Here is a 22,461-nt window from a genome sequence, read left to right on the forward strand (position 1 = left end):
TTTTGGTATGTTAGTGTATCTTGATGAGTTACAGTTCAAGTTTGCATTTTGTTATGCTTCTGAATCAATGATTTTTAATGGAATTGTGGCAATTCAATTTTTAGTAGGAACCAGATTACACTTGCCGGTAGGGGACTAGTATTGCTAATGCAATACTCTCAAAATGCTTGTTTAATCTTAATTATAGTAGGTATTTAAGTATGCAAGTACAATACTGTACATGTACACATAAATGCTTGTTCAAAATGAAGTTTTTCTCATAATTTCAGCCCAACGCAACAGAAACTAAAAATTCAAGAACCTATTGGTAATTAATCTGATGTTTTTTAAATAGATTGATCGAAAGTACATGCAATATAATTCATACTATATAAAGGTGCAGTGTTTAATTGATTTGTTACAAAAAATAGCAATGACCATATCACCAATGCTAATGTAGTGGTAAATATTTTTAATATTTAATAAGTTCCACATTTTTTTTTCACAGTGAAATGGTAAAAAAGAAACTGCTAGCGCTACTGTGCAGACTACCATCAATCAACATGATCAACAAAATCAAGTAATCCTTCTGAGTAAGTGACCTGTAGTATTATCTGTTTTCACCTAGGCCAATATGAGAAGGATGAAAGTTATTATACTCAATACACAAGTTTGGAGATTGTAGCTCTTCAACAAGAGAAACACAAAAAGAAGCCATATCCGCATGAAAGTGGCAGAGATTGTTGATAAAGTATACACAATCATGATTAAATAAATGTCAAAATGATGGCTTAATTAGGGCCTTTTAAAATGTAATTAATATTAAAGAAAGATTATACATGCATATTATGTCAAGCAATGATGATTTTGGTGATCATATTGAGCTATACTTTAGTAATACAGGTTTTTGGATGCTTGAGTCTCTGATTGACAATATATATGTAGTTTTTGGAGACCAGGTCTTCCAATAATCTGTCAGAATTCCCATGGGTACTAATTGCAACCTGTTGTTAGGCTAGCAGACCTCTTTTTATATTCATATGAAGCAGAATTTATTTAAAATCTTGCACATGAGAAGAAGAAAACACTTGCTGTGGTCTTGAACTCGACAGTGAGATATATCGATGATATATTATCAATTAACAATAGTTATTTCCATTCATATGTCAACTATATATATTATACCCCAGTGAGCTTGAAATAAAAGATACCACAGAGTCTGACACATCTGTTTCATGTTTGGATATTATTTATTTCCATCCCTAATTAAAATTTTATAAATTGATTATGTACATGTAATATTAAATGCATGTTTCTTGGAAAGTAATGTTTTAAGTGTTTCCTTACTACTATTAAGGATTTTCATGGTATATCAGATTCTTGTTTATTATCCTTTTCTAAGTGTTACTTTTCTCTAAGCAGTAAACAGGCAGTTGTATCACTAATGATAGGTGGAGACACATATCAAGTTACCTACAGTTACAGCCAAGGTTTAATGAAGAATCATCTGGAGTCTGGCAGTGAGAGTGACAGTCGGCAGTGGATACTCACTCCTCTAAGGCACCTGATCCCACCTCGGATGTTTTTGAGGTAGAGGTTGCACTGCTCAAATCATAATTTGAATGGACTCTTTCACGGAGGTAGGAAACGTCTATTGGATGGGGGCAGTGTACTATTGAATGCAATGCATGATTGATCATTGTGGAATTTATAAGGACTGATAAGAAAGAAATCCTAGAGAAATATCTTGCTAAACATGCGCTGAACCAGCCTAATAAATTTTTGAGAGGAGCTAATCCTGTATGTTGCATTTTTTACGATACTTTTTACTAAGTGGACTTTTCTTATTAAATTCTAAATGAAAATCGTTACTTTTGAAAGTTGATAAAATACTCTAAACTTTCATTACTTGACAAATCTACTATTTGGAGTTCAATTCTTGGCAATACATTGTAGTTTCGGCATAATGATTGTTCGAATCATTCCATTGTCACCACTGTAATGTTATGCCCCAGAAATCTTGTGAGATTTAGAGCTTCCTCGACTCCCATGCTAATTAAAGAGCGGTTGTAAGTTAGATAATTGCGAGATACTCACAATACTACGTACGTATTGCAAAATACTGGTACTTTTAATTCAATTCACATGTGCTCACCTTTAAAATGCATTCACAATTCTTTATAAAGTTGGTGACATTACGTATGAAAATATAAAGTCTAGTTACATGTTTAAAGTATGCTTGTGGTACATGTATGCATTTTTTTTTCTTGAACAGTAAAGGAAGGGATGAGAGAGTTCATTGAGTGCCATAAACTTTCATTTGTATGTTATTTTTTAGAGATGGAGTAGTACACAAGCACAATTTTTTTAAAGAAAGAAAAGTCAATGGAATGAAAGCCAAAGAAAAGGTGAAGTGAATTGTCACTCATTATATTTTAAATTTAATGTGGACATGGTCATTATTTTAGTTATGTCATAACCTTCTTATCAATTTTAAGCAGTGCAGACAGATGCATTTCTTATTGCTTTGAATAGAATAAATTATCAAAAAAGTTTGTATATGTTTTTTGATATAGAATTTATATTAAAAAAAATTATCAATTACTGCAGTTTTGAATTTCAGTACACTAGAAATTTTTCTGCCCTGCCATGAATATGGCTGGGGCATATAGAGTTTGTCATGTCCGTCTTCTGTCCTTTCAACCTTCTGTCTGTCCTTCCATTCCGCTTTGCTTTTAGCTCAGTTCAAAACTAAGTTTCAAAGAAACTATTCAAGATATTTTTATCAATCTTCATATGCTGATACATACTGATGAGAGCTATTCAACTGCATCAACATTTTTTGATCTTGATTTTTCCTTTGACCTTCACCTCACTTTTTCTAAATTAGTGTCAGACTTCATATACTGATACAGACTGATGTAAGGTATTTGACTGTATCAACATTTTTGACCTTGACATTTCATTTGACCTTGACTTCATTTTTTTTGAAATGGTGATTAGCTCAGTGTTAAATAAACGGTTTCCATTCAAAATATTTTTATCAAACTTATTTTGCTTATGCGTATTAGTGAGAACTATTCAACTGCATCAAAAATGTATGACCTTGAACTTTCCTGTGACCTGGACCTCACTTTTCTTAAATTTGCATTTTGCTTAGTTTTAAAGAAACCATTAAATATAATTTTATGTGAGCTTATGCACTTAACAGAATTTGGTGGGAATTTATCATCTATATCCAACTTTTTCGATTTCAATGTTAAAGAAACTATTTTAAGATATTCTCATCAAATTTCATACACTAAAAATATTTTTATGTTGCATTACTAATATGCCCACATGGTGCAGTGGTTAAAGCTCTAGAGTTGCGGAGTAAGGAGTTGATCCTTATGTCGCTGGTTCGAATCCCACTGTGGGACGTGGAGACCGTATAAACCGAGGTCCCATGTCACAGTAGGTGCTGGCATAAAAAGATCCCTCACTGCTTAATGGCCCTTAGTGCCGAGTATAGGTCAAAATTTGCAGCTCTCCACCGGCAAGTGGTGGCGTCTCCATATGAGTGAAAAATTCTCGAGAGGGATGTTAAACAATAAACAAGCAAATAAAAATTAATATACCCTCAGCGGGGCATTCATGTCCTATGGACATATTTCTAGTTTTGCCCTCTTTTACATTTGTACATGGATATACTTTTTATTTTTGCTCTGTAAACAACAACAACAAAAACATTATACCATATAATATGCACAAGATTATATGCTAGGAATGTATTGTGAAAGATGCATTTCAGCTGACAAATGTAGCATCTTTAAGCCAGCTTTTTAAAAATTTTTCTGAATGACTTTCAGGTACTTCTTTTATATTTGCAACTCATTTATAGGGATGTATTAGTATGGTAGCCTGTCTGCCAACACCTTGTAGATGAGACTCTAGCACATATTGTGTGAAATGGTTCTCTTAATTGACATGAGAAGGTCACTATTTTTTTTATTCGAGATAAAAATTACTTGTATGTCTTGTAATAACATTATTTAATATATCCCTTTCATAGCACACATGTTTGTTTCAAAGAGAAGAAAACATTTATAATTTTTCAAGGTCAATAATCTCATGGATGAAATGCAAACTGTACTATTTGAAATAGGTGGTATAGGTATTTCAGAGTCTGTATTACATCTTGCCAGTTTATTGTTCGAGGGAATATTCTCATCAAATAAACTATGTAAAGATTTGCTTTTTAATGCAAAGTATTTTTATAAGTAATAACTTCATTTCAACTTACAATGAACAGTTAATCAATGGATCTCACTTTGTATCTAATGCATTTTTAGAACACAAATTTGTGGTTTAAAACATGTTGTAATAGTTTAATAATGCTATTCATTTTTTTTAATTGACAAGAAATGAAAATGTAATGATTATTTCAAAATAGTGTTTTATTCCTCTTATGTATATTTATAGATATGTAAAAGATTGTTATTTTTATTGATGTTATTTTTGTGTACAAAATACTAGTTATTTATTACTTTATACAAAACTAATGTTGTGAAGATTGATAATAATAGAAGTCCTTATGCATATATTGAACAGTATACAAATGTCACCAATGTAATACACATTTACAAATAAAATGAAATTTTACATGACTTGCACATATTTGCATTATTTGTTACAGTTATAACAAATCTAATTCATTGTATTTATTGTTTCCAATTTTTATTGTCTATTCAAACATGGAAAAATTATATGTGTAATGATGTTAAAGACACAAGAATATGAATTAAAATAAGACTGTATGAACTACCTTTAGATTTATGAATTCAGTAGACAGTGACTGTGACAAATGTGTATTTAGGATAGAGATCTTAGACATGAGAAGAAAAGGGGTTGTTTTACAAACTTTTTTTTGCATGGGGAAATATTGACATTTTTATACAACAACAAATGAAGTTACTGGAATTGTGAAGTCTACGTGTCTTCTGTGAGTAGACATCTTTTGAAACAAAGGTAGCTTGGGGCCAGAAATATTCTAGACCCAGTAGTAAAGGTCTTTTGCACAAGGTCATAGTCACTGTATATCAAAGTATTAAATACTTACCAATAATTGTTTGTAACCTCAGAGTATGATCCTAACACAGGTTAATACAGGTCAAGGCCATAGGGTTTAGAAATGTAATAAATATTCAGATAAACACATAATTCTGTTTGTTTATTTGTTTGTTATACATCCTTTAAGAATTTTTCACTAGTATTGAGACACCACAACTTGCTGGTTGAGGGCTGCAAATATAGACCTGTACTTTTGAGCAGTGAGAGGTCTTTTCTTGTCCCAGCATATACTGCAACAAGGGAATTTGGTTTCATTGGAAGAACTGGTTTCCATGTCCTTCATTGGGATTTGTACCTATGACTTAAGGAACAAGTCCTTACTCCACTACTCTAGAGCAAATGCTCTGACCACTGCGCCAAGCGGGCAATCACATTATTGTTATACTCGATGTAAATCAAGGCGAAGGGATAATTGTGACTTGGGGATGTATAACAACCCTGCATCAAGTTCAATTTTTGACCACTATAAAATAACTTCCAAAGATTATATTATCCTAGGGTTCATTATGCTCAGAGTATATGACATAAATTGGATATATAAAATTCTAAAATACAATTATTTTTTTTTTTTAGAAAAGTACAAGGTTATAGTTTCAAGAGGTCATATCTAGCATGTACAGGTGATTGTGGCTTAGATGATGATTCTATACCATAAGTCGTCATGTGACTACGACGTTTTAAATCAATGTGTTTCTTTGGTGGTGGATGAAATATTTTCTTAACAATTACTATCGGTCATTTCCTATATTTCCATAAGATTCAGGACATGAAAATTTGTCTACGAATAGACATCACCCTATTAGTTCCTTCTAGTTAAAATAAGGAATCATCATACTGGGTTTTAAAGTGCCTAATATTTTACTTAAGATAAATGCAAATTGACCAATAAATACTGGTATGAGAAGTACATTTATGCATGTGTAGTTTTTTATTTAAATAATTAGAAAAAAGAAAATGGTCTACATAATCACGTATATATATATATTCTGGTCTCCTTTATGCATTATATATACTTGGTCTACTTTAACCCTTCGGGATCCTCATAAAATATATACATGTCTACCTTAAACCTCCAATGTATTTACAAAATATTAAGGAGACCAGAAATGTCGTATATTTTTCAGGAAGCAACATTTAGGGCTGAGGGGGTAAAATTTTCATTATTGAAGCCTATTAGAATAAATTTGGGTGAAAGTGTGAATCAGAATGTCTCAAATAAAAGAAATGAAAAATGTCTACTTAATGCCTCAAAATAAGTGCGGTCTACTTTATGCCAAAGTCCACCTTATATATATATATATATATATATATATATATATATATATATATATATATATATATATATATATATATATATATATATATATCGCATGCCTAAAAATTGTTTTCTTCACAGTGTTAAATGAGGTAAGATATTTATTTCAAGTAAGCTTTCTCTTTTCATTCTCAAATACCATTGCAATTTGTTTGTCTTTAAAAGTCATATTCAGTCGTCTCGTGAAAAAAAGGAGTTAATGTAAATAAAATGTAAGTATTTCTTGATTTGATAGTCTTTACACGACACGCAATTTACGTTCACTGCTTATGCATAATTTGTAGATAAACAAGTCATGCTTTGGAAGCCCCTCCTAGTTGTTTTGGTGATCTTCGTAATAAAAGAAGGTACGTAAAAAATTATGAGTTTTTAGTGATACCCATTCATTGATAAAACCATAAACAATGAAGGCCAAAATATTCTTCAAAGATATTTTAAACTATTTTAATTGAGGAGACTTTAATATTTACTTTGTTTATTATAAAAATGTTTTTATATAATGACTAGTGAATGATCGGAATATTTCATTTTGAATGTTGTATTTACTGGGAAACTATATGTTTATTAAAATTACAATTATAGACGTTAGTTTTACGGGTCCGTCAAATTCTGATTCCTCTTATTGTTGAACCCAGATTCATAAAACCTCCAATAAGCCAACACGCGTTATAGTTTTGGTACTTTTATATAGAATCAGCATGGAATAAACTTTTACATGAGTTTGGGAACTATCAGCACCAAGGTCTGATTCCAACTGACTATAATTTTTAACAACAAAACATACATACTGAACAAAGAGTAAAATAAAACGATTAACAAAAAGTATAAAGAAATCAAGTATCAAACAATTATTGAGAGAATGGTGACATTTTAGCGGCATGTATATAATAGAATAAAAGTAGATGAAAGATTAACTGTCAATAAATATAAATAGAAGTCAATTAGGAGATTAACTGTCCATCTCTGACTGTGCCTCAGGTAGGATTAGGGCTGTGCGGAATTTATAGAATTTGTCACATTTGCCGAAATATACGAAAAGTTTATATAACAATTTATGCAAAGTCCGAAAAGTTAATTAACACACTAATATACATAAGTCCGAAAAGTCGTATTTTACACCGTAACACATGCTCCGCCTTCGCGTAAAACACGTCCTCGTGTTTTGATTTTTTTTTTCAATAAAATTGGCCTCTTCTTGGTCTTCCCTGATGTCTACGTGGTTGAAATTGTCGTTTGTTTTCCACAAACACGGCGAGCAGATGATCCCTTTCATATTCCAATATTCGGATGGTCTGTAGCAGGGCATTGTTTTTTTTCCCTTAACTGTTTGGTTGTTTTCTCAGCTTCTGTCTGAATTTGCATTACATACTGATTATGTTCCTTTCCGATCTCGTTTAATTTCCTCTGCATCAAGTCCATAATCACTCTATCACCGTGGGCGTCGTCTTCCAGTTTGCGAATTTTCTCACGATAGATGTTATCTTTGGAATTTTACACCGTAACATTTATGTTTTTACGATTTTTTTTTTTTTTTTTTTTTTTTTTTTTTTTTTTTTTTTTTTTTTGTTTACTTATATTATCGACAAACCCCTAACTCCGTCACTATGGGAAACTCCGTGCTGTTTGTAAAAGAATGCGATTGTGACGTCATTTTTGCAGCTGAAAATATACAATCAAATGCCGAGAAATTGTGACAGTCAAGTTCAAGAATGCGTCCAAATTAAACAAGCATTCCGAGAGTATTGCATTAGCAATACTAGCCCCCTACCGGCAAGTGTAATCTGGTTCCCGTTAAGAATTGAAAATGCCATAATTCCGCCAAAAATTTATTAAGCGGAACGAAATGCAAACTTGATCTATAACTAATCAAGGTAAAGTCACATACCAAAAATCAGCTCGATATCTGAAAGCCTTTAGAAAAAAAAATTGCGAAAAACCCTTAAAAATTGAAAAGGCCGTAATTCCGTCAAAAATCAATGAAGCGGAACGAATTGCGAACTTGATCTGTAACTCATCAAGATACACTCACATACCAAAAATCATCTGAATATCTGCAAGCGTTTAGGAAAAAAGTGCGGAAAACGAAGTGGGACAGACTGACAGACAGATAGACGGAAGGACGGACAGACAGACAGCTAGACGGACGGACGGACAGACGGACGGACAGACTCAGAGGAAACCTATAGTCCCCTCCGCTCTCACCGTAGGGGACTAATAACAAGTACACCGAATCTATTACGTGAAATCCGTAAGCACCTTTTTTATGCGCTATTCCTTCGATATCTCCGACATATGCGTCAACATGCTCATTTTTACATGTCAGCCATATTTATGAAGGATGAACATGACATACCATATTGAATCCGGATGAAAATATCTTATTTGTCGTCTCTATTTCCCCTACTCCAGAACGCATTGGAGATAAAGTTAGCGTGACGTTATTACATATAAAATATGTTATAATAATTTAATTTTGTTTGTATTCTAGCCTCTGATTGGTTAATATCCAAAAAGGAACACAAATTATTTCTGTATAACCTGGTTTGGTATGGGGACACACACCCCTGACAACCAGCTGAATCATCTGTATCCATACAATCCTCTCATTTCCAGTCCTCGGGATTCATGGAAAATTCCAGATTCAATAAATGTACCTTTAACTTCAAACAATAGTTCGAGCCTACCACATGTAAATAAACAACAAGGCTGCTAGGCCTATGTATCAGTTTTTACCTCCCCTCGCTTCCCATCACTTCCGTTACTTCTGTTACTACGGTTGTATTATTGAGCGGCAAATTTGAACTAATAAAAAGCAACGAAATTTTACACCCATAGTTATGTAATGATTTTAAAATTAAATTATAAGGAATGACTCTAATTCTTGGCCAAATTATTCGAGTATGACCTGGTTTGGGTCAGTTTACGCTGTTTTATAGGGTGAATTCACCATGCATCGGACACCCTTGCACTTCAACAAGTTCTAGCGATATCGCTACCGACCGAATATTATCAAAATGGAACTTAACATATAGTATGTGGATAAAATATGAATTTTTGACACAATCGTGCCCTATTTATTAAGAAAATATCATTAAAACCGATTTTTTCGAAATTAGTCAGAATTCACCATGGATCGGACAATATCCACCATGCATCGGACATACGATATTTAAACCAGAAAAATATTATTAATACCTTTATCTCGGTGCTTTAAATTTAGTGATATCGAATCATTTTTATCTTTTATTTAAAAATTAACCTTCTAATTAAATTTGAATGACTATTTCGATCCACAAATGTGAAGAGATTTTAGTTGCATCACATCGCCTGAGAAAAGCTTTACAATGCTAGTAATATGGCAACTCGCGCCTTTGTCTCGTGGGTTATCATCATCAAGTTTAAAGAAATAAATTGAGTCCACTTCTAGTCGTCATATATCGATAATTTGTATTTTCACTGAACATTTAGAGTTTCTATTTTCTATTTCCGTAAATAGCAGCTGGCATTTGGGTTTTACATGAAAATGGAAGTGATTACCCATGCATCGGAAAGTGTCCGATGCATGGTTAATTTGTGTCCGATGTACGGTGAAATAAACATACTAGTTAAAAACAACTCTAAAAAATATTACACAAACATTGAAGTAAAATTTTTGAAAAGTTTCTGTAAAATTATCAATCATTGACAAATTTTTGGTAGGTCCGACCCGTTCCGTTGACGTCTATTTAAAAGAACGACAACTCTAAAAATTGCAAAATCGTAAAATTCTGGTTACTCCCCTTTGATGATGCAAAATATGACGTAATTTCAAGGCCATTCTTGTAGTATTTTTATCATAACATGAAAATAAAAATCGGCATCATTAAAAAGTTTAATTCTTCATCTTTAAGACAGAAACAAGTAAGAACACGGGGCGACTCGGGTTCAATGAAAGTTTGTTGCTTAAAGTTGTCCGAAGCAAGGTACATTGTATGTGTCCGATGCATGGTTAACTCACCCTAATCCGCTTCGCGGTTATAAAGCGTAAACTGACCCAAACCAGGTTATACTCGAATAATTTGGCCAAGAATTAGAGTCATTCCTAAATTAACTAAAATACATAGAGGATATTCAATGTTTTGTAGATGAATAATGGAATTTATTTCACGAGTGGGGCAGCATTTTTTTTTTATATTTTTACGAGTGCGAAGCACGAAAATATCAAAGAAATCCTGTCTCACGAGTGAAATAAATTCCATATTCATCTACAAAACATTGAATTTTCTGTTTATTACATTTTCTTTGATTTTCCCTTTGTCCCTGTCTTTTCTTAACACAGTGTCATAAGCTTGACGTCATAGTTGAGCGGTTGAGACGTCATAGCTTAGCAGTTGTGAGATTGAAAACATTACAAGTGTATAGCATGGATTTTAGCAAAATATTTGGGAAGAAATTTGCAGTGTTAGCTCTATCAAGATGGTTAGTTACTATCTCTATCTTATGACAGGCCAGAAATTATTTTTTTACTTACTTTGATATCCTTTCACACTTTCAGAGAATATCATTTTGGTATCCGTTCACACTGTGAGAGAATATCACTTTTATTCAATAAATAAATCACAGTATTTCACTATTGAAAATGTAATAAAAATCAATATGTTGATATATTGTAGAGGGCCCTGGTGACGGAGTTAGGGTTCATTAGATCTAATGTACACGGATGCGATACGCGTTTATAGTGGTTTTGTTTTATTCTCTTTAGAGAAGTGGACAGGCTTTCGCCTACATCCACTTCTCTTCGCAAGCCTTCATGTTTTGATTCTGGAAAACGTGTAAATCTCGAACCGGTGACGGTCTACACTTCAACTGACATTTCGTCTAAAATACGTTTGAATGTACGTAATAGACGTGTTATATTAACAATTTTAACAAAAATACACACAATTGTCACAAGAAAACTGACTTTTAAGTATTGTTAATCCATTTTCACAAGTTCTCCATCCCGGATTTAAACTAATGTTTATCTACCACAGCTTATTAGAAAAAATTGAAAGTTTTGTTTAAGCCCAACACCTTTTTTTTTTTTTTTAAAAAAAGTTATAAAAACAATGTTTAAGTTCATTACTAAGTGAAGCAAACGAGAAACAAAAATAATTCAGAGAGTAACGTGGCGTGTTTTTCCGCTCATGGTGACGGAGTTTGGGTAGTCAGGGATATATTTTACAGGATAACGATTTCTGCATTTTTTTTCTTCAAGGCACAACACTCTCGGAAACGTTTGACAAGAATAATGACGAAGAAGCACTGACTGGTGACCAGGACAGTCTTGACTTTGTAAGGTAAGATATTTGTGATATCAAACAATCTTTAATTTATAACTTACATGCAGTTCATAATAGGAATATAATGCTTATGTGAATATTAAGAGGCATCATTGAAAAAAGAACGTCATCCTTCATTATATGGTATACATTCAAAATAATTCAAAATATTGTTCCCGGAGGTGGTTTGGACCACAAGCAGGGGTCAAATACCTGTATTTACTTGAAAATAATATACTAGAATAACTTTTGTAACTTGTTTTTTTTCTAGTATAGCAATGTCATGAAAATCATAGTGATATTATACGCAAGTATCCCCAGGTAGTGGAGATTCAAGTTTATTCAAATCAAGGGAAAAATGTACAATTACAGTTACAATTACAAATAGGAGTTGATGTATCTGTTTTGAGAAAGTCCTGGTCTATTCGCATTTCTATGCCTTGACACGTGATGTCAAACGAACCAATGACAAAGTGCTTCAAAATAACCGTATAATGGCTAGTTTCATTTTTTAAATATTATTTAAATATATGTAAATACACTGTATATGTTTACTTTATAACCAAGTCTCTAGAATTATGTTAGCACTGTGAATCAAATATCGTACCGTAAACAGTTATTGATTAAGAAAATAAAGGCATCCACTAAAGGTATTTAACTGTTCTGACGTTTCTTTTTTAAATTCAAAAACTAATCGGTTATTCGATCAATTAACAAAAATCACGACAAATTTACTTTTAAAGATGGTAAGTATACATGTAGTTCGAGCATATTGACCAGAATATCCTCTGATCTTCAATGCATGTCTAAAATATAAAGTTATATATAAAAAAATTATCAGGGTTTAATACTTACAACTTGTAAACACCGATACAAGTATATTATTTAAGTTTTTTAAATTGCACAAGTTTATATGTTTTCTAAAAAATCTTTTTAAGTTGTGTATACGTTGCGTGTGGGGGCGTTTGTGTTATAGTATGTATATTATTATATATTGGAACATTCTAATTGTGTTCAATATCTATATATTCATTTTTATTCATATGCACGATCATACATTTTGTGTATCGAATTAATTAGTGATTCAAAAAAGTTGTGTGTGCGTGTATGCTTTTGTAATTTTAAATAAATGAATAGTGGTTGAGTTGCGAATTCGATCGCGTAAATACTACGAACACTAGTGCTTTGCGTAAAGTCTGCGACACAGTAAAATTTCAAGTGATGGAGAACCCTGAATTATATTTTTCCGTCTGTCCTTTCTTAATGACATCACATATGTTTACATTTGACGCCACAAATATCCGTTACTATATGAGTAGAAAATAATTATTGCTTTAACGGTTATTGACTGAATATCGGGAAATGCACCTATCCTCGGCGTTGCGCGGTTACGGACCTTCCGACCTCGTGCGGGCACTTTACCCGATATTCTGCTATAATAACATAATTTCACCTGTCGTCAAAATCACCTTACGTCTAACATTCTAATTTATGTCATCTTAACGAGAGATTTCTAATCAGAAAAAAATCAGGTTAATTTTTGAATCACCTATTTTGCAGGCATAGAGTGAAACGAAGTATCCTCGGGCCTGAATTTCATTATTTCCGGATCTATTATACAGCATTGGGACTTCTGAATGATTACAATAGATTGCTACATCGCGGAATAATACGTGACTGGAGACCATTGGGATCAAGTTCGTACCATGATGCCATTTTTGATTCAACACTGTATTATAGGTCGGAAGCAATGGCAGGTGAAAATTTTTACCTTTAATAGATTTTTTTTAAATGTTACAATAATATTTCTTTCGTAGAATAGCCTTTACTTTTAGATTCCCTTAGTATCTCTCATGTATTGTGATGAAGTTGATATATTTTTCTTATGTAATGTGTATTTTGTTTTTTAAAAACACACGATTTGGATAAAAAGTCTATTCTAATCGCAAACCACATTTTATTTTATTTTTATTATTTATTTTTCCGACTTGATATTATTATTATTCCTATTTTCCCGTGACTGTTACGTTGCAATAGAGAAATACCGACATCTTACGAACTAGCGTAACTGAAAAGGGGGATCGTTTGTTGTATTTACAGTTGCATTATTGAATTCCTCAATGTTATTGAGATTTCAAAAGATAATATCCCCACAAGATACCTCAAAACTACTAACGAGCGAAGGGTTTCCGGAAAGGGAAATGAAAAATGTCATTTTGAAGCATGTAGTCAATAATGATTATGTCTTAGAGAAAGGAGGGCGAGGGAGAGGTAAAAAAAAAATAAACACAAATAATGGACTTCCTGTTCATGCTACTGGCTTACCTTGTAGATATAATTATAAGATTACAGTTAAAGAGTTTAGTTTTTATTAATAAGACTTTTTAACTGATTTTTGTAACAACCACCTGGGCAATTTCGATCGATCACGAATACAATGTTTTGTTTATTATCTTTTATTGTGTAAGTACATCTATTTTCTGCAGAAAAAAAAATTCAGTCTAGTGAATTGTGTTGACAATAATTTTAGTTCTATGAGCGTAAGTTGCTTATTGGAATACGAAGATATCTAAGAATTAAGACGCTTAATCAACCGAAAAATTTCGAACGAGGATTTCTTTTCCGCGGATTCCTGATATGTCTACAATTTATTGACCCCGGGTTCAATTTTTCGCAGAATATGGTATTTTGAACAAGTATTTCTTAGCCACTACGAGGAATTATCACCTATGACAGTATCTGTATAAACAAGCATTCTGAGAGTATTGCATTAGCAATACTAGTCCCCTACCGGCAAGTGTAATCTGGTTCCCGTTAAAATTTGAAAATGCCATAATTCTGTCAAAAATCATTGAAACGGAACGAAATACAAACTTAGTCTATAACTTATCAAGGTAAAGTCACATACCAAACACCAGCTCAATATCTGCAAGCGTTTAGAAATAAATTGCGGAAAACCCTTAAAAATTGAAAAGGTTGTAATTCCGTCAAAAATCAATGAAGCGGAACGAAATGCAAACTTGATCTGTAACTCATCAAGATACACTCACATACCAAAAATCAGCTGAATATCTGCAAGCATTTAGGAAAAAAGTGCGGAAAACCAAGTGGGACAGACTGACAGACAGAGGGACAGACGGATGGACAGACTCAGAGGAAACCTATAGTCCCCTCCGGTTTCACCGGTAGGGGACTAATAAAAATTAATCAATAGCAGCTGCTATTCCTGCGTGACATTTACATGTATGAGATTCTTTTTGCAACTGAAACTCATGCACAATTTTAATTTTATTTATTTTATTATATTTAGTTTTTACACAAAATATAAACTATTTTGTTTATATCAGCTGAACAGAAATAGGCCTAAGTTACCCATGTGCACATGAATGCTGCGTCAGTGAGTAAATTCCAGGCACGAAGAACGGGGGGGGGGGCACTTTTTTCAAAACATTACTTTTTACTATTGAAATGTTCATTGAAAGGCTGGTTCGCCCCCACACCTTTTGTTTCATTAAAGTCAAATCAGAGTAATATGGTAATGTATGAAGAAAATTTTGTTCGGAAGAAAGTTGGAGACCCCCCCCCCCCCTTCACGAAAAAGGACATCGAGTTTAACCAATTTCCCCCTTTTTTCTCCTCGGGGTTTTTTCAGGTGAATTGTATTTTTTTCTCTCGCTGCCCCCCCCCCCCTCCCTCCCCTCTTTCAAAACGATAATAAGTTCCTGATTCAACTAATAAAAAAACTAATAAAAAAAACCGCAATAAATCTGCAGTACTACGACCTTTACCAGGAAGAATTCATGACTGTATTAAAAAATGAAAAAGAATCAGTAGAAACTAGTTCTACATCAGTGAAAACTTGTCTGTTCGGTTTATATGCCTGTGTGTGCATACACACTTGTAGCATGCCTAAAGACAAATCAGAGTCGTGCAATCGATGTCTTCAAATTACATTTTATTCACATTTTGAAAAGTACCGTCTCTTTTTGCCAGTATACTTGAATCAATCTTTTTTTTTTTTTTTTTTTTTTTTTTTTTTTTTTTTTTTTACAATAGTAAAATATGTTTTTGTTTTCCTTAGAGATGACAAATTATAAATTCGATTATAATTCCCATTGTATATTGTAGATCCTATCGAAATTACTCTGTGCGCGGTCGAAGTTAGCCTTTACAGAATCGAACGCATTTATTTCATATTCTGACGAATAATGCATATTTAAAAATGTAATCTGAAAAAAGGTAAACTAAAGAAAAAATTATCCAGTAAAGCTATAGCATAACAGACAATGACATACTGGAATATAACTTGAGTACAAAAAAAATACACAACCCTACCCATGAAAATGCATAACTTGCAGCTTTTTAATAATCCACATGTATTTATACAGATATAACGTGTACAGTGTATAATGAAAAGCAGCCGCCAGATAAATTAAGAGGCGATCGGCATTTAATACATCATCCAAGAAGATACTTGCTACCGTATGAATGCTCGTTTATGCCTTTGAAATGATATTTTATATTTTAAAAAAAACGGAGATAGGGGACCTACCCTTGAAGTTCCTTTTTACAATATGGAAAAATTTTGTTTCCCGACCTATTGCATATGCATGCATTGCCCCGTTCTACTTTTTTAAGGACTGTAGTATATGGAAATTAGTACTACTACATGTATTTAGTAAAATGAAATGAAAATGGACATTGAGCTTAGCCCCCCCCCCCCCCCCCCCCCGGCCCAACACACACATCTACGCGCCCATTTTAAAAAGATTACATTTTCCGAAGTAGTGCCACCCCTTTTTTGTTTTATAATGGTTGATTTCTGAAACTTTGAAAAAGAAGGCTAATTCATTGCATTTATTATTCATTGCTCTCTCTCTCTCTCTCTCTCTCTCTCTCTCTCTCTCAAACTAACAAACACATACATGTACTTGATAAACAAGACACTATATAAGCGCATCACCTAGGAACTTGTTGTCTTTGCACGGATGTATAGATGTGAGTCTAGATTTTTTCATGCTATAAAAGGTAACTTTCCCCCCAAATGAACACAGCGCACACTAGTACATGTGATATACGTATAATTACTGACGCATGACAAACGTATTTCCTAATCCGTCTCAGGTATTATGGCTTATATTTTCTTATATTTGTCCGCTTTTAATTATTATTGTAGAACTCTTGAAGTCATTACAGAAAATTAGATAGGGAATATTACATGTATCATTTACGAAGTGATTTAAAACACTATCCGTTCTATTATACACATATACTTATATTAATTGTTCCGATTTTAAATTAGGTGCAATAACTGGTCCCGGGAAAACTACCAAGATACGAGAAGTTAGGGCGAATTACGTTCGTTCGTAAGATGTCGGTATTTCTCTAAACCAGAAGTCTCTGATGAGACTGTAGCTCTACTGGTCTGTACATATACATGTAACAAAGAAAAAGTAGCACTTGGATTTGAAACTTTCCAACATGCAACAATAAATAGAATTATGTATCTTAATATAGTCTACTTGTGTGCCAAGTTAAATTGAAATCAGATCAAAACTGTAGGAGGAGTAGCGTTTTAAAAGAAATTCACAGAAATTTCTATTTTCAGTAACCATGGCAACACTGCTCATCGAAATTAAAAACCGATGCACTAAATTATGTATCTTAGTGTAGTCTACTTGTATGCCAAATCATATTGAAATCAGATCAAAATTATGGAAGGAGTAGCATTTTAAATGAATTTCACAGAAATTTCTATTTTTAGTAACCATGGCAACATCGTTCATGGAAGTCAAAAACTGATGCACTAAATTATGTATCTTATTGGAGTCTACTTATGTGCCAAGTTGTACTGAAATCAGACCAAAACTGTAGGAGGAGTAGCGTTTTAAAGGAATTTCACAGAAATTTCTATTTTTAGTAACCATGGCAACACTGCTCATCCAAATCAAAAACCGATGCACTAGATTATGTTTCTTAGTATAGTCTACTTGTGTGCCAAGTTATATTGAAATCAGACCAAAACTGTAGGAGGAGTAGCGTTTTAAAGGAATTTCACAGAAATTTCTATTTTTAGTAACCATGGCAACACCGTTCATCCAAATCAAAAACCGATGCACTAAATTATGTATCTTAGTGTAGTCTACTTGTGCGCCAAGTTATATTGAAATCAGACCAAAACTGTAGGAGGAGTAGCGTTTTAAAGGAATTTCACAGAAATTTCTATTCTTAATAACCATGGCAACACCGTTCATCCAAATCAAAAACCGATGCAGTAAATTATGTATCTTAGTGTAGTCTACTTGTGTGCCAAGTTATATTGAAATCAGACCAAAACTGTAGGAGGAGTAGCATTTTGAAAAATTGTTTACAGACAGACGGACTGACAGACAGACGGACGGACGCCGGACACCTTACTATCGCATAAGCTCTTCTGGTCTCTGACCAGTAGAGCTAAAAACGTACAGTGTGTAATAAATGAAAGGAAAAAAATATGTTGTAAAAGGAAGTCCTGGAAAAAATGTTATAACGATGATGCTATTGACTAAAATATGCTCATACATTTATAAATGTTGTTGAAATGATGTGTCATGGCACTGGAACAAAGGTTTGAAATGCACATTAACAATACACAGTATAACGAGTATTTTCTGTGGGTGAAAAATTTTGCGATTTAATCCCTTAAAGGTAGCAAATTAATTTCTGCCTTCTTAATTTTTGCGGAATGTAATACCAACGCAAAATGTAATAAACCGGAATTATTACATTTTGCGTCGAAATAAAAGCAAAATATAATAAGAAACTTTTAGGAATATTACATGTATATTTTGCGCTATTGCGTTTTGCGTTGATGTCAACGCAAAATGTAATAAGAGATTTTTTGGATAATTATATTTTTGTTATTATATTTTGCGTCGATATTAAGCAAAACGCAACAATGCAAAATTTAAAAACACACTTTTTGATCAGTTAGGTTGAGAAAAATTTTCACACCAATGATTATATATTGCTTTATTATTAGCCAATTCCTGATCTACGAAATAATGCAAGTTCCTTTTGAAGGGATCCAATATTATATGCCGATTTCCTGGCTTTCAGACGTGACAATGTTTATTAATTTTTATTTATTTATTTATTAAATGCAAAAGGACATGCCCATGTCTTGTGTTTATGTATATTTGAGTAACTAATATTTGAATCATATTATATCATTGATTATGTCGCCCGCGTTGCGCAGTGGTTAGAGCGTCTGCTTAAGAGTCGCGGAGTAAGGAGCTGATCGTTACGTCGCGGGTTCAAATCCACTGCTGGACGTGGAGACCGGTCTTTCGGATGAGACCGTATAACCGAGGTCCCGTGTCGCGGTAGGTGTTGGCACGAAAAATATCCCTCACTGTTCAATGGCGCTGAGTGCCGAGTATAGGTATAAATTTGCAGCCCTCCACCGGCAAGTGGTGTCGTCTCCATATGAGTGAAAAATCCTCGAGAGGGACGTTAAACAAGAAAGAAACAAACAAAAAATCATTGATTAAATTCCATTGATTTTGAATCATCTTTGCGTTCAGTACAACTCGTATTCAGTGGATTTACAATTTTTATGATAGGAGCGTGCAATGCAAAAACTTACTAGGAAACAAAAACTCAAAATTCTATGAGACAAAGCTTTATCTATGTATAAACGAAGGAAAAGTATATAAAGGACCTTAAAAGCATGTCATATTCCTAACCGACTTATCCACTTCGGCATAATAACTATTCATATTTTATACAATGTATTGTTAAAGATATGTTTAAATCAATTTTATGATGTTTGCGTTGAATACAAAAAAATATTATGTTTTGTGTTGTTACATTTTTATTTTATGACATTTTGCGTTGCCCTCAACGCAAAAATTAATTAACGTAAAATGTAATAACCAAAAAGTACATTATTACATTCTGCGTTAATCTCGACACAAAATGTAATAACGGAAAATGTAATAATCCTTAAAAGTATGTTATTACATTTTACATTATTACATTCTGCGTTGACTTCGACGCAAAATGTAATAACGAAAATGTAATTATCCCAGTTTATTACATTTTGCGCTGTTATTACATTTTGCGTTTTTAAAAAGCTATTCTTCAAAATATAAATACACCTTTATCAGCTATACCCCGGTAAATAATAGGTAATTTTTTTTTCTTATGAATATTTTGTGAAAGCAATATCTGCAAATTTGTCCCATCCGCAAAATTCCCCATCAAAATTTGACAACCGCAGAAAATACCCATTATACGGGTATATTTACATTATATATATCATATGACATATTAATCACATCAAAGAGAAAGATAAATTTGTTCTGGCTTTTGTGTGAAATACCAGCGAAATAATTGCTCCTACGGTTTAAATCGTAAGACTTGTCTAATAGTAAGTCAACAAAATGGCATAGGCCTATGCGATTAAAGATATAAAAAAAAAAATAGAACTTGAACTGGTATTCTTTCAAAATTTATATTTAGCCATATGGACAACTTGAATCCAAACTCCCACAAACCCATCATAATCAATAGTTATGAAAGATCATTAAATTGATCTTTACTCACGTATTTTAAATGCATAAGTTGAATAATATGCTTTTACACCTAAGTTTGAAAGGTTGTTGTTACTGTTTTCTTACTTTTATAACTAGAAAGTTAGAAGTCATGACATGTTCTTCACAATCAATTAGTGATTTATTTTGGCACTGTTCACTGAACATTTTGAACATTGAAATTTTAGTATTGAAGCACTAATAAAATGCATTCATATACATGTATGTACATAAAAATTTAATCATTTTGTCTTGTAGGTCGAAATGTCGATTTACAAGTGGTCAATATTGTTTGCATCATAATATATCGGCGTCAAGATGCTATAGATCACGGTGGTGGCGATTGGAGACATAACCTAACCACTTCCTATTGGAAAAGTGGATTGGAACAGATTCAAGATGGTCAAAGTCGATATCGAGAAGAAGATTTGAGCTCAAAAGGCTCAAAAAGAGAACAAGTTTTGAGCCAGGGTGGGTTTGAGCTCAAACAGAGAAGCATCAAATTGCGAGGGCCGAGGAGACGACACAATAGGGGCAGATTGCGAAGGTCGGGGAGACGACACAATAGGGGAAGAGCAAGACGAATCCTCCAAATTTTATCAATTTGTCGAGAATTCGCATAAAACTGTAACAAGAACACCTTCTGAATTTCATAAATAAAATTAGTTCTTCATAGGCATTTCTTTTTATACTTAAGTTGACTACGGAATATTCCGTCTATCTGATGAAGCATTAGGGCTCAAGGCGAGTGTGACCGGTCGACAGGGGATGCTTACTCCTTCTAGACACCTACAGGCATGCTTATGAAAATTTCCTAAGATGTGTCTTAGGATATTACTTAGGACATATCTTAGGACTATCCTAAGATAAGTCTTAGGTTGTAAAAGGAAAGTATCTTATGAATATCTTAAGATAAGTTGTCGTAAATTTCATTCCAAGCCGTTCTCTCTTTTTTTCAATTTTAATTTTTTATAACAAATATTACATGTTGTTCTATGTCCATATGCATCATATGCATGCACTTATGTAAGGTGTGGATGGGGGAGTCATTGGGCTCAGTGCCCTGGGATTTTTTTGGAGTTGTTAAAAGTATAAAGTATATAGTAAACTAACCCCCTACAAAACATGGACTCCTGGCAAAAATGGCAATTTAAGGAAAGTCATATACAAGAGCATATTCTGTATATTTGTAAAGACAAGCGACTAAACCTCCATCTACGCACACAACCTCCCCCCACACACAAGAAAAGGTCAATCAGGTTTGGAGAAGTTGGTGTTTTTTTTCCCTTTATTGTCAAAAAATATTTGAGTCTGAATGTTTTGAGGGGGGGGGGCAACACCCCCCCCGGAAGAAATGCATGGATCCGCATATGATATGTATTGGTAAGTTTCACACATTTAATCTGTAATTGCGCTATTCAATCGGTTTCCGCTACATATATATAACAGAGATACTTGTCTACAATCTAGCTTGCAAGAAATAAACAAATAAAAAAGCAAAAATTTATACGTTGGTTTATTCACAGAAATTTGTATTACTGGATAAGTAATTTAGAAAAAAAAATTGAAGGGAGAATACCAATATGCAACACCACTACGAATTCCCTTAATATTAAACTAAAACATTATATTTATCATACACATATAGAGACCAATGAAAATTAATACTTGTATGTATTTTTAAACCATAATTTCTTGTTGTTTGTCCCCATATGATCAACAGGAATCTCTCTGGAAAAAGGAGGGGTGGTGCCTGCATTCATTATTTTTCAATATTTTCTATGGTGTGTTTTCTATATCATTAACACCGGCTAGGTCTACAACACATGTACCAGGCTGGTGCAATACACACGTATTAAATCCTAAACTTGTGCTTAAATAATTTCAATAAAGATATAACTACTAACATAGTGATAATTTTTCTACTGTCTAAACCAAAACAAACAAACAAAACAAAAAACAAAAAACAAAAAAAACATCAAAGGAAATGCCAGATTGTTCAGTGAATAGGTCAGTGAATTGAGAGAGAGAGACTCCTATTAGGATGGGACTGCATCCTCCTATACCCCATCCCAACAAAAAAAGAGAACAAATTAATAACTGGTATATGTTTACATACATTTCAAAAGAGTTTAAATAAAACTACTTCAGAACTTTTTAACCTGCTACATGATTATTACAT

The 22,461-nt window shown here is 33.0% G+C and overlaps 1 protein-coding gene and 1 long non-coding RNA gene across 3 annotated transcripts in view; both read left to right on the plus strand.

Annotated features, from left to right (window-relative positions):
* LOC133194834 (uncharacterized) overlaps nt 1-20,954 on the plus strand; it is a 39,482-nt gene extending 18,528 nt beyond the window's left edge. The window contains exons 1-5 of one of the 2 annotated variants that reach the window (XM_061330738.1): nt 6,597-6,615; nt 6,688-6,750; nt 11,640-11,721; nt 13,264-13,460; nt 20,538-20,954. In XM_061330738.1, the coding sequence (XP_061186722.1) occupies nt 6,699-6,750; nt 11,640-11,721; nt 13,264-13,460; nt 20,538-20,902 (696 nt within the window). In that variant the 5' untranslated portion in view covers nt 6,597-6,615; nt 6,688-6,698 and the 3' untranslated portion in view covers nt 20,903-20,954. Of the gene's footprint in view, nt 1-6,596; nt 6,616-6,687; nt 6,751-11,639; nt 11,722-13,263; nt 13,461-20,537 lie in introns of those variants that run through there. The other variant, XM_061330740.1, reaches the window with a different exon arrangement.
* LOC133194833 (uncharacterized) lies at nt 283-2,544 on the plus strand. The gene is made up of 3 exons (XR_009722188.1): nt 283-307; nt 488-572; nt 2,318-2,544. It is a non-coding gene; the product is annotated as an uncharacterized LOC133194833 (long non-coding RNA).
* Nucleotides 20,955-22,461: the final 1,507 nt, after the last annotated feature.

The sequence above is a fragment of the Saccostrea echinata genome, unplaced genomic scaffold, assembly GCF_033153115.1.
Source record: "Saccostrea echinata isolate AGI-Se365-2 ecotype Australia unplaced genomic scaffold, CSIRO_AGI_Sech_v1 ptg000029l, whole genome shotgun sequence".
Classification (NCBI taxonomy): Eukaryota; Metazoa; Mollusca; class Bivalvia; order Ostreida; family Ostreidae; genus Saccostrea; species Saccostrea echinata.